Source organism: Mytilus trossulus, chromosome 9 (genome assembly GCF_036588685.1).
Source record: "Mytilus trossulus isolate FHL-02 chromosome 9, PNRI_Mtr1.1.1.hap1, whole genome shotgun sequence".
In the NCBI taxonomy this organism is placed as follows: Eukaryota; Metazoa; Mollusca; class Bivalvia; order Mytilida; family Mytilidae; genus Mytilus; species Mytilus trossulus.
The window spans coordinates 11,458,444-11,472,975 of NC_086381.1; the positions used below are offsets into that span (position 1 = coordinate 11,458,444).

General features: G+C 35.9%; 1 protein-coding gene across 8 annotated transcripts in view; it reads right to left on the reverse strand.

Annotated features, from left to right (window-relative positions):
* Nucleotides 1-14,532, reverse strand: part of LOC134685107 (rho GTPase-activating protein 39-like) — a 94,328-nt gene that overhangs the window by 39,613 nt on the left and 40,183 nt on the right. For 7 of the 8 annotated variants that reach the window (XM_063544547.1, XM_063544545.1, XM_063544544.1 and 4 more), the window contains one exon: nt 7,196-7,334. In XM_063544547.1, the coding sequence (XP_063400617.1) occupies nt 7,196-7,334 (139 nt within the window). Of the gene's footprint in view, nt 1-7,195; nt 7,335-13,163; nt 13,292-14,532 lie in introns of those variants that run through there. The other variant, XM_063544546.1, reaches the window with a different exon arrangement.

Below are 14,532 nucleotides of genomic sequence, written 5' to 3' on the forward strand. Positions count from 1 at the left end.
TTCCTTCTTGTACATTAAACCATATAGCATTTGTGTAGCTGACATAACGAGATATTGGATTTTTTTCATGAATATTTAAAAAGAATTATTACAGATCGATTTAAATTTACCGAAAAATTAATAATTTCCTGTTCAAGTCCCCCTTTCAATTTCCCTATTATAGTGTGCAACAGGATTATAATATCAATGAGCATATTTGTCAACAAATCACCAAGGTCTAAGGTGAAAAGCAAACAAAAAACTATAGAAATCTGCAGTATTATACCCGATGATGACTCATACCTAACCACAACCTAATTATTGATCACAATAAATCTTGTATTGTATTACTTCCTGTCTTAAAAGGCAACATTATCATTTATCTTCAGGAATTCAAGGTCCATCATTAACCATAGCTATTTTGTAAATTATCTTATTTTTATCAATGAAGGGGAGATAACTTAAAGGCAAAAACTAATACTAGACTTTGCTATGATGTCTAAACATTTAATGCACAGGTAAAATCTCACTAAAATGGCATAACACTTCAGACATATAATTTATGATATTTCATGTGGCTTCAATCCTTATTCCAATCTTAACAAAGCCTTCTCATTAGGCATGTGTTCCAAGACTACCCTTTACTGTATCTGGATATATTTTTAAGTGAAGTCAAAGATTCTTTTCGCTTGAAAAATATAATATATGTCATTTGAAGAAACTTATTCCAGCTTAAGATATTTTATTGGACATGATCTTAAGTTATATCATCACCTAACTGTGAAATATAATGAATGGTTGAATCATCTTTATAAAGCACATATTTTTATTATTCAGATCTGACTGTGTACTATTCCTAAATTTTCCTGTTTATTATCCTATTTATTTTCTAACATGCATTTTAACATCAAATCTACCATTGCAGACTGATGAATAAATTTGTGATAACAAGTTGATATTTCACTTTCAATAAACTTAAATTTTAACAGCTTAACTGAGATCATTAATCGGCATATTTTATAGTTTCAACACATCTTTTTATGTGTTTTTAGATAAAGTTAAATGTTAATTGCTAAAGACATTTCATAAATTAAGAGCTTTGTGAGATTGCAGAACTCAAAGCATATTACATCATCACGTAAATGTACCATATAATATTTACCACAGTAGCCAGGTTCTATAAAACAGGCAACATCAAACAAAATTCAAGGTCAACAAACTCGAATTTGATCTGTGTTTCCTTTCTCACTGCATTGAAGACCTATTGGTGGCCTTTGGCCGTTATCTGCTCTTTGTTTGGGTTGTTGTCTCTTTGACACATTCCCCGTTTCCATTCTCAATTTTATTTGTATTCATTGTGAATTAGTTTCATTAAATTTGGTTGAGAGGCAAACTAAAGTTAGGGAACAGATACCAAATACATACCAGGGTAAAACTACAGCGTGGGCATAAACAAGTGCAGTGTCTTTTTGGTAAACATTGTACCATGTTAGCAAAGAGGGTGCTATCACAATTCATTGGCCTGTGCCAGACAATCTCCTGAACTTGATCTTACTTGTGACTTAGCAAAAGTGCAAGATGTCAAAGCTTTTAGGTCTATGCCAGTTTCTGGCTGACCTTGATCTGATCTGTAATTTGTCAAGGGTCATAATGGTCTGTGCAAAACTACCTTTTTGATTTTGGACCTTACCTGTTACTTGGCTAGGGGTATAATATCACAGTTAGTAGGTCTGTGCCATACAGTCTTCTGACTTGAACCTTACCTGTAACTTGGCTAGGGGTATAACATCACAGTTAGTAGGTCTGTGCCATACAGTCTTCTGACTTGAACCTTACCTGTAACTTGGCTAGGGGTATAATAACACAGTTAGTAGGTCTGTGCCATACAGTCTTCTGACTTGGACCTTACCTGTAACTTGGCTAGGGGTATAATATCACAGTTAGTAGGTCTGTGCCATACAGTCTTCTGACTTGAACCTTACCTGTAACTTGGCTAGGGGTATAACATCACAGTTAGTAGGTCTGTGCCATACAGTCTTCTGACTTGGACCTTACCTGTAACTTGGCTAGGGGTATAATATCACAGTTAGTAGGTCTGTGCCATACAGTCTTCTGACTTGGACCTTACCTGTAACTTGGCTAGGGGTATAATATCACAGTTAGTAGGTCTGTGTCATACAGTCTTCTGACTTGAACCTTACCTGTAACTGGGCTAGGGGTATAATATCACAGTTAGTAGGTCTGTGCAATACAGTCTTCTGACTTGGACCTTACCTGTAACTTGGCTAGGGGTATAATATCACAGTTAGTAGGTCTGTGCCATACAGTCTTCTGACTTGAGTCTTACCTGTAACTTGGCTAGGGGTATAATATCACAGTTAGTAGGTCTGTGCCATACAGTCTTCTGACTTGGACCTTACCTGTAACTTGGCTAGGGGTATAATATAACAGTTATTAGGTCTGTGCCACACAGTCTTCTGACTTGGACCTTACCTGTAACTTGGCTAGGGGTATAATATCACAGTTAGTAGGTCTGTGCCATACAGTCTTCTGACTTGGACCTTACCTGTAACTTGGCTAGGGGTATAATATCACAGTTAGTAGGTCTGTGCCATACAGTCTTCTGACTTGGACCTTACCTGTAACTTGGCTAGGGGAATAATATCACAGTTAGTAGGTCTGTGCCATACAGTCTTCTGACTTGAACCTTACCTGTAACTTGGCTAGGGGTATAATATCACAGTTAGTAGGTCTGTGCCATAGTCTTCTGACTTGGACCTTACCTGTAACTTGGCTAGGGGTATAATATCACAGTTAGTAGGTCTGTGCCATAGTCTTCTGACTTGGACCTTACCTGTAACTTGGCTAGGGGAATAATATCACAGTTAGTAGGTCTGTGCCATACAATCTTCTGACTTGGACCTTACCTGTAACTTGGCTAGGGGTATAATATCACAGTTAGTAGGTCTGTGCCATACAGTCTTCTGACTTGGACCTTACCTGTAACTTGGCTAGGGCAATAATATCACAGTTAGTAGGTCTGTGCCATAGTCTTCTGACTTGGACCTTACCTGTAACTTGGCTAGGGGAATAATATCACAGTTAGTAGGTCTGTGCCATAGTCTTCTGACTTGAAGCTTACCTGTAACTTGGCTAGGGGTATAATATCACAGTTAGTAGGTCTGTGTCATACAGTCTTCTGACTTGAACCTTACCTGTAACTGGGCTAGGGGTATAATATCACAGTTAGTAGGTCTGTGCCATACAGTCTTCTGACTTGGACCTTACCTGTAACTTGGCTAGGGGTATAATATCACAGTTAGTAGGTCTGTGCCATACAGTCTTCTGACTTGAGTCTTACCTGTAACTTGGCTAGGGGTATAATATCACAGTTAGTAGGTCTGTGCCATAGTCTTCTGACTTGAGTCTTACCTGTAACTTGGCTAGGGGTATAATATCACAGTTAGTAGGTCTGTGCCATACAGTCTTCTGACTTGGACCTTACCTGTAACTTGGCTAGGGGTATAATATCACAGTTAGTAGGTCTGTGCCATACAGTCTTCTGACTTGAGTCTTACCTGTAACTTGGCTAGGGGTATAATATCACAGTTAGTAGGTCTGTGCCATACAGTCTTCTGACTTGGACCTTACCTGTAACTTGGCTAGGGGTATAATATAACAGTTATTAGGTCTGTGCCACACAGTCTTCTGACTTGGACCTTACCTGTAACTTGGCTAGGGGTATAATATCACAGTTAGTAGGTCTGTGCCATACAGTCTTCTGACTTGGACCTTACCTGTAACTTGGCTAGGGGTATAATATCACAGTTAGTAGGTCTGTGCCATACAGTCTTCTGACTTGGACCTTACCTGTAACTTGGCTAGGGGAATAATATCACAGTTAGTAGGTCTGTGCCATACAGTCTTCTGACTTGAACCTTACCTGTAACTTGGCTAGGGGTATAATATCACAGTTAGTAGGTCTGTGCCATAGTCTTCTGACTTGGACCTTACCTGTAACTTGGCTAGGGGTATAATATCACAGTTAGTAGGTCTGTGCCATAGTCTTCTGACTTGGACCTTACCTGTAACTTGGCTAGGGGAATAATATCACAGTTAGTAGGTCTGTGCCATACAATCTTCTGACTTGGACCTTACCTGTAACTTGGCTAGGGGTATAATATCACAGTTAGTAGGTCTGTGCCATACAGTCTTCTGACTTGGACCTTACCTGTAACTTGGCTAGGGCAATAATATCACAGTTAGTAGGTCTGTGCCATAGTCTTCTGACTTGGACCTTACCTGTAACTTGGCTAGGGGAATAATATCACAGTTAGTAGGTCTGTGCCATAGTCTTCTGACTTGAAGCTTACCTGTAACTTGGCTAGGGGTATAATATCACAGTTAGTAGGTCTGTGTCATACAGTCTTCTGACTTGAACCTTACCTGTAACTGGGCTAGGGGTATAATATCACAGTTAGTAGGTCTGTGCCATACAGTCTTCTGACTTGGACCTTACCTGTAACTTGGCTAGGGGTATAATATCACAGTTAGTAGGTCTGTGCCATACAGTCTTCTGACTTGAGTCTTACCTGTAACTTGGCTAGGGGTATAATATCACAGTTAGTAGGTCTGTGCCATAGTCTTCTGACTTGAGTCTTACCTGTAACTTGGCTAGGGGTATAATATCACAGTTAGTAGGTCTGTGCCATACAGTCTTCTGACTTGGACCTTACCTGTAACTTGGCTAGGGGTATAATATCACAGTTAGTAGGTCTGTGCCATACAGTCTTCTGACTTGGACCTTACCTGTAACTTGGCTAGGGGTATAATATCACAGTTAGTAGGTCTGTGCCATACAGTCTTCTGACTTGAGTCTTACCTGTAACTTGGCTAGGGGTATAACATCACAGTTAGTAGGTCTGTGCCATACAGTCTTCTGACTTGGACCTTACCTGTAACTTGGCTAGGGGTATAATATCACAGTTAGTAGGTCTGTGCCATACAGTCTTCTGACTTGAGTCTTACCTGTAACTTGGCTAGGGGTATAATATCACAGTTAGTAGGTCTGTGCCATACAGTCTTCTGACTTGGACCTTACCTGTAACTTGGCTAGGGGTATAATAACACAGTTAGTAGGTCTGTGCCACACAGTCTTCTGACTTGGACCTTACCTGTAACTTGGCTAGGGGTATAATATCACAGTTAGTAGGTCTGTGCCATACAGTCTTCTGACTTGGACCTTACCTGTAACTTGGCTAGGGGTATAATAACACAGTTAGTAGGTCTGTGCCATACAGTCTTCTGACTTGGACCTTACCTGTAACTTTGCTAGGGGTATAATATCACAGTTAGTAGGTCTGTGCCAAACAGTCTTCTGACTTGGACCTTACCTGTAACTTGGCTAGGGGTATAATATCATAGTTAGTAGGTCTGTGCCATACAGTCTTCTGACCTGAACCTTACCTGTAACTTGGCTAGGGGTATAACATCACAGTATGTAGGTCTGTGCCATAGTCTTCTGACTTGGACCTTACCTGTAACTTGGCTAGGGGTATAACATCACAGTTAGTAGGTCTGTGCCATACAGTCTTCTGACTTGGACCTTACCTGTAACTTGGCTAGGGATATAATATCACAGTTAGTAGGTCTGTGCCATACAGTCTTCTGACTTGAACCTTACCTGTAACTTGGCTAGGGGTATAATATCACAGTTAGTAGGTCTGTGCCATACAGTCTTCTGACTTGGACCTTACCTGTAACTTGGCTAGGGGTATAATATCACAGTTAGTAGGTCTGTGCCATACAGTCTTCTGACTTGGACCTTACCTGTAACTTGGCTAGGGGTATAATATCACAGTTAGTAGGTCTGTGCCATACAGTCTTCTGACTTGGACCTTACCTGTAACTTGGCTAGGGGTATAATATCACAGTTAGTAGGTCTGTGCCATACAGTCTTCTGACTTGGACCTTACCTGTAACTTGGCTAGGGGTATAATATCACAGTTAGTAGGTCTGTGCCATACAGTCTTCTGACTTGGACCTTACCTGTAACTTGGCTAGGTGTATAATAACACAGTTAGTAGGTCTGTGCCATACAGTCTTCTGACTTGGACCTTACCTGTAACTTGGCTAGGGGTATAATATCACAGTTAGTAGGTCTGTGCCATACAGTCTTCTGACTTGGACCTTACCTGTAACTTGGCTAGGGGTATAATATCACAGTTAGTAGGTCTGTGCCATACAGTCTTCTGACTTGGACCTTACCTGTAACTTGGCTAGGGGTATAATACCACAGTTAGTAGGTCTGTGCCATACAGTCTTCTGACTTGGACCTTACCTGTAACTTGGCTAGGGGTATAATATCACAGTTAGTAGGTCTGTGTCATACAGTCTTCTGACTTGGACCTTACCTGTAACTTGGCTAGGGGTATAATATCACAGTTAGTAGGTCTGTGTCATACAGTCTTCTGACTTGAGTCTTACCTGTAACTTGGCTAGGGGTATAATATCACAGTTAGTAGGTCTGTGCCATACAGTCTTCTGACTTGGACCTTACCTGTAACTTGGCTAGGGGTATAATATAACAGTTAGTAGGTCTGTGCCATACAGTCTTCTGACTTGGACCTTACCTGTAACTTGGCTAGGGGAATAATATCACAGTTAGTAGGTCTGTGCCATACAGTCTTCTGACTTGGACCTCACCTGTAACTTGGCTAGGGGTATAATATCACAGTTAGTAGGTCTGTGCCATACAGTCTTCTGACTTGGACCTTACCTGTAATTTGGCTAGGGGTATAATATCACAGTTAGTAGGTCTGTGTCATACAGTCTTCTGACTTGAACCTTACCTGTAACTGGGCTAGGGGTATAATATCACAGTTAGTAGGTCTGTGCCATACAGTCTTCTGACTTGGACCTTACCTGTAACTTGGCTAGGGGTATAATATCACAGTTAGTAGGTCTGTGTCATACAGTCTTCTGACTTGAACCTTACCTGTAACTGGGCTAGGGGTATAATATCACAGTTAGTAGGTCTGTGCCATACAGTCTTCTGACTTGGATCTTACCTGTAACTTGGCTAGGGGTATAATATCACAGTTAGTAGGTCTGTGCCATACAGTCTTCTGACTTGGACCTTACCTGTAACTTGGCTAGGGGTATAATATCACAGTTAGTAGGTCTGTGCCATACAGTCTTCTGACTTGGACCTTACCTGTAACTTGGCTAGGGGTATAATATCACAGTTAGTAGGTCTGTGCCATACAGTCTTCTGACTTGAAGCATTGTAGTAATAAAATCTGGATGTATTTGGATCAAACAATTCCCACCACTGGTTGTTATCTGTCTTCTTACTAAAAAGAGAAAAAAGAATTTGGTTAGATTACCTTAGCCGTATTTGGCACAACTTTTTGGAATTTTGGATCCTCAATGCTCTTCAACTTTGTACTTGTTTGGCTTTATAAATATTTTGATATGAGCGTCACTGATGAGTCTTATGTAGACGAAACGCATGTCTGGCGTACTAAATTATAATCCTGGTACCTTTGATAACTGTTATGAGATTGTTAAAATACTAATGATATCATATGTTATTGAGGGACATTATAATTAGTAAAATATTTATAGTGATGTGTATTTTTTCAACATAATAAAAGCATTCTGGAAAGTCTGAAAGTGTTTATATTATTTTTAACAAATTGTCAACTTGCATACAGATTCATCAGCTTTTATTCCTTCATTCAATTTTGTCTTTTAAAGATCTGGTGAAAAGTATCAAAATGAAATGTAATTTTTTCAGGCCTAAAAAGCTAGACTACATGTTTTTGTCACATTTTAAACCCAGATTTTTTTTTTAAAAAGAAATGACTTTAAATCTAGAAAATGTATAAGGAAAAATCCTAAGCCAGACAGTCATTTTAAAATTGCATAACGAATATTTAAAATAAGGTGTTTAATGCTTTGCATTTATTCAAAATTGATTTGTAAATGTTTACTTTTTCAACATTAAAATGACTGAGTGCATTGGGAATTCCATTTTTTTGTTTGTTCAGCAACAAAGAAAAATAAATCATTGGAAAATCTTGTATTGATCTGATAGCTGAGACACACAGAGTTCATTTGTTTTTTATAATTTAAAAGATTAGGCCTAAAAAATCAAATATATTACAATGCAATATAATGCATGTCTAAAGAACAAGCAGCCTAATAAATTATTAATTCCCACAAATCAATGCATCTGATAAAATGATAGACAGGTGAAAATGACATCAGCATCAACATGGCTGGGTGTGGAATCAGCTGTTTTCTTCATTACAAAACAGATGTTATGGCAGTTTTTTCTGACTACAAGGAAATATTCTCACTGTCTGAGGAAATTGTCTGTGATTTATCTTATAAGTAATTGATACTTGATGAGGAGCATGTCTTCAAAGTCGCCTCATGCATGCTTCAAAACAAAGTTACGGATAAAAAATGGAAACTGTAAATATTATATATATGACTACGTCAGATGTGACAGTCAGATTATGCAACTTAGTTCTTAATTAATACTCTTTCTCTCTTTTTTCTCTTGGCTAATTTCTTTTTCATATCTGTCTACGTCATGTAACAATTTCCCTATTACATTTTTGCAGAAACTGAATAATTCGTTCAGCTAATTCGTACAGTATTTGTTATTTCAGATCAGTCATAATCTTTACAGTTCCCCAGTCTTTTAAATAGACGCCATGTTAACCGCAAAGTTAACTCAATATTTTGGCCCCTTACCTTGTAATCACTCAATGTTTTCAATATTAATTCTTAAAATGAGCAAATTTAAAAATACAGAAGTTGGGGTTTCTTGGATAATTCAATTCATTATAAAACTGTTTTTTTTTCCATTTAAAATGCAATAAAAACTGATACATTTCTCTGAAATTTTTAGCACAATTCAATGAAAATGTAGCAAAACATTTTCCACCTATAATGCACTACAATATCCATTTTGTTTATTCAAGTCACTTTTTCACTCATCCTTGGAAGCTTGAATAATAAATAAAGATTAGATGATAATTGAGACAGATATTGAATTTTCTACAGGATATGGGCATACCTACAAAGTAAATTATGTTCCTGTTTATCTTAATTGTACCACATCATTCTGACAAGTACCTAAATTAGATACGGTAGTTCTGCAGAAATGGATAAAAACGTACTAAATCGTTCTCGCTACAGGCAAATGTATTATAAATCCTTCTTCGTTCTTCCTACTAAATTCAATCAGTGTTCACTAATAGATGTTGATTTGACAATTTTCTTCTGAATTTCTCTCTCGAAATTTAATAACAGAAAGGAAATGAAACATTTAGGCGTACTGTAAAACATATCACTTTATAACAAAAATCTGACTGAAGCTTCTAAAATATACACCCATGGTAATTGCAATATTTTACACTTTGCCAATTGATATAAGAAGTCTTGATTTAATAATGAGAAATTTTGATGGATATATTTTTTATTACCATGTTTTCGATGTGTTTAATCAAAGTATATCTATCAGATTTATTAATCCCAGAACGCATCATTTTTACCATTTATCTTCATTATACTAAGTTGAATATTTTAAGTATTCTACTGAGAACTATTTTGCTGTTAATTTTCCAGAAAATGTCTACCAAATTACTAATGCACTTTAAAACACTGTTCTGATATCTACATAATTACAGTCTAAGAAAGATAACTCTCACATAAAACATGTGATTTTTATTTTCCACAAAGTGAAGCTGATTACAGGACTCCAAGAATAGCATGTACCCCCCATGGACCAAATTGAACATAAATAATGAATCGTCTTAAACACAGGCCTTACTTTGTATTGTTACAAGTACTGTCCTGTATATAACAAGTACTATTGCCTGTGTATTCCTTTTAATAATGAGGTCATTTAATAAGCAATCAAATCTGTTCCTATTCTCATCATATACCTAATTGATAGATTATTTGTATATGACAAGACATTATCCATTATAAATCTCTCTATTATACTTACAGAATCTTATTTCTGCCATACTTTTCACATTACAATCGTACAAATAGCTTTGTCTCATGGTCAAAGTAATCTGACAGTAATTAATATAAGTATTTACTGTAATATGAACAATATAATCTGCAGATGGATGGAGAAAGGTATTTCTATCTTAAGGTATGTATCATTTGCTGGATTCCAATTTTCATGACAAAATGACAAAATTTAGCTAAAATTCGAAACATCCTTCAAAAAATATCAATACGAAAACAAATTCTTTTATGGTATTGTCTATGTTGATGTTGAAACATTTTTTTTTTTAATTCATTGGATTTACAATTTGACATGTATCCAAAACTAATATTTAATGAGGTGTTAAATTTTATAAATTCTAGTACCTTATAATTTAAACAAGAATGTGTCCAAAGTACACGGATGCCCCACTCGCGCTATTATTTTACATGTTCAATGGACTGTGAAATTGGGTAAAAAATTGGCTGTAAAATTAGAAAGATCATATCATAAGGAACATGTGTACTAAGTTTCAAGTTGATTGGACTTCAGCTTCATCAAAAACTACCTTGACCAAAAACTTTAACGTGAAGCAGGATAGACAGACGAACGGACAAACAGACAGACAGACGGACGGATGAACAGACGCACAGACCAGAAAACATAATGCCCCTCTACTATTGTAGGTGGGTCATAAAAAAACTCAGTACTGAAAATTTGATGTCCCCATCAAGGTCGGTTAAGGTTCATACTATATGACCTAGTTGTAATAGGTTAAGTACTAAACAGACAATATTTTACATGAAATCAAACACATACATATGATAGCTAGTCATAAGCTATCAGTTCTGTCATCCATCACCTGAATACAATGTGAAGAATGAAGACTTTGTTGTACATAATGTGCATCTGTATAATAACACAGAGAACAAACATATTTATTGCATACAACTGTCTTAATTCATGCATTTTTGTTGTTAGTATCAATTGATGAAATGAACAACATGGTGAGTTTGGGATGGTGCAGCAGCAAATTTCTTAATAAAGAATTTGTTTGAAAATTCCACCAAATCATACAAAAGTATTGAAAATACTGATATAAATTCCTGTCACTGCTAGTAAGCAGAAAATGAAGTAACTTTGAAGCAAGCTTAGAATGCTTTCTCTTAGAAATCTAGGTTAATTACTTTTGATGCTATACATTTCAATTTTTAAAAGAATATACCTGTAGATTTAGAAGAAAATAAATAGGGAATGTGTCCATGTGACACAGATGATGCCCCCACTTGCATATATAAATGTAATAAAGGGTAATAGAAACCCCACCAGAATTCAAACTTGATTTGTGCTTTGCAGTAGAAAGCTTAATGTACAAGTTTCATAACTTTTGGTTGAGGCGAACTGAAGTTTAAGAAAACAGGAACTAAAAAGTAAGGATTTTTTTCCATTTGTAAAGGGGCACAACACTAGAATGGTTATAGTGACACCACCAAAATTCAAACATGATTTGTGTTATGCAGTATTAAGCATAGTGTATAAGTTTCATTACACTTGGTTGAGGCAAACTAAAGTTATAGAACTGAAAGGAAATATTTAGCAATTTTTCTATTTTTAAAAAGGCCTAACTGAAGAATGATAAAAGTGATGCCACCAATATTCTAACTTATCTGTGTTTTGGTGGTAATACACATTATGTATAAGTTTCATAGCATTTGGTTGAGGCAGAATAAAGTTAGAATGGAAACCAATTTTGGGACGTACATAGGTACAGGGGAACGAGGGTAAAACTCAGCGTCCCCTCCACTACAGGGGGTTCATAAAATGCTTAGTAAAACAGGTTACAGTATATCTAAATAGTGAGTTCAGCAATTCAGTCAAACTAATCTTACAAAAGTACATTATAAAATTTCATGGGAAAGGCAATAATCTCTTTTTTACTGATAGTATTAATTCATATAACATATATATTATAAGAGAATAATTAGTGGGCACTTTACTACAACACAACTCATGCTGAGGACATGACTCCATTTCCGTTACATATAAACTCTTCTACAGATTAATCGTGAAGAAACAAGTTTTCTGACAGACATCATCAGGTTCTTTAATCATTCCCTCAAAATCTCTTCCTGGAATAATGGTCATCGTCAACCATTCAGTAAAGCAAGAGCAGGGTTAATGCTATTAAAGGTACAGTGAAAATATGTTGACACAGAGATATGTTTGCATGTCACTAAAAGAATCAGAAAATGAAAATCTGATGGACAGCAACATTGCTTATTAATTCAAAGTTGTGGGACCATGACAAAGAGGTCAAAATGAAGTCAAACTGAGATGTAATGATGGTCAGACAACTCTATAGAAAATAGCATTGTCTATCACAAGTAGTAACTGAAGCACAAAACTTAATATTGAAAATAAGATATCATTTGAAAGTCACTGGGATGACATAAAGAAGCAGGGTCTCGAAATAGTCATCAAATAGATATGAACTAATAGTGATGCCACTTTATAGAAAATATCTTTGATCTATCACAAGTTGTTGCTATCAGAATAATTTAAGAAAAATTACAATTGTTTATGGCACCAACAATGACAAAAACTCTGGAAATACAACACCTATATCTTGCCTTCTGTTGCTTTTGTTGTTTGCAAAATAAAAATCATGAGAAACTTAGATACATAAAATAAGCACTCCTTTGTTATTATATGTCTTAGATCCAGTTGTAAAGGTTTAGGAGCATTGTTTTTAGCATACAAATCAGAGCAAATAAAGCAATTGAAGACTAATATAAAAAAGAAGATGTGGTATGAATGCCAATGAGACAACTATCCATAACAGACCAAAATGACACAAACATTAACAACTATAGGTCACTGTATGGCCTTTAACAATGAGCAAAGCCCATACCACATAGTCAGCTATAAAAGGCCCTGATAAGACATAATGTAAAACAATTCAAACCAGAAAACTGACAGCCTTATCTATGTAAAAAAATGAACGAAAAACAAATATGTAACACATAAACAAACGACAACCACTTAATTACAGGCTCCTGAATTCACTTATTTATATAGGATTCTAGAAAATATTGCAACTGGGAGTATAAAATTAGTTCAACTACAACATCACTAAATTCTATTGTATTCATTATAATCCACATACCTGTAATAGAAATCCACCTGACAACTAGCCTGACAACTAGAGTATTCCACCGTCTCCGATGTAAACATATACATGTACATCTGTTGGTTGGCCATACTTGAGCCGAACATCTGAGAGGGATGCATTGAGCACCTTATATTTTCACCACAGAAATTCCCCAAGTTGTGCAACACTTAACACTTTAGAATGAAATTTTGAGACTGTTCAATGATTTATTACATTCTCTCCTGAGCTGGAGGCAAACAAAAGTTCTATAATATCCATACAATGATAATATCTTTTCAAAACACTGCCCTGACCATAGCTCAAGAAAGATTTTTCCTATACCAATAATTGTTCAGCTAAAATCGTCAGAAAGTCTATCACCTTCCTACTATCAATAAACAGACCTTTACAGCTGAAGTTCTATCTGCACGAAATCTTTTTTTCACAATTTACTGAAAATATCACGTCCTGTACTATCTGCACTGAAAGATGCAATCACCTCTCCTGTAATCTTAACGATGATGATACAGAATATTATAAAGTATCTTAATCCAATGTTAGAAACATTAATTCCTTGCCCAGTTTTATTCCTAGTTCTAATTCCTCAGTAGACTCAATATTTTATCCTGTAAACCCTAATTGTGATATAAAATATATCAATTATCTTGACCCTGATCAATAGAATCGTTCATAGGAAATGAGAAGATTTTTCATCGCCATGTGTCCAGTCCTTCAGCTTAAATGCATAATTTATTAGTAATTTTATTAGAAATATTCCAATATTGTAGTGAAACTTATTTTATCTTGCCCAAAAGCACAATTTTAAATTCTTTCTTTATAAATATGATAATTTTTTGTTTTAAACAAGTGTTTCATACAAATCAATTTATAAATTCTGATGGATTAATTATTTGTCAGGCTAATTCTTTCTATTGATTTCCAATGAATTTTTAAGCATGAAGCATTTGATGTCGAAGTTCAGACTGTAGTAATCATTCATTTAACCAACAATTTCCCATTCAACACATGAAAAAGTCCAAATCAATCAATTTGCATAGCCTAATGGAATTTCCTTTTTTTACTGTTTTCTTTGTCCGTCATCCTCGTCTTCCTCAAACAAATTACAGACTGAATCTTCTACAGTTGTCAAGAGCATTTGAATCTCACACACAATTTCTAATCAGTGACAGTTCCATAATCCCTAATTGAGCAAACTTTCCAAAACTGTCCAAAATCTCTGAGCATGCAGAATTAAAACTATTGATTTCGACAGAGATGTAGCATCAGTGTATTTGTTGTTTGCCGAAATGTGATCGCTTGTCAATTGTAAAAACAACTTGTCAATCTTTCATCAATGCACATTATCCTTCCAAAATGTTACACA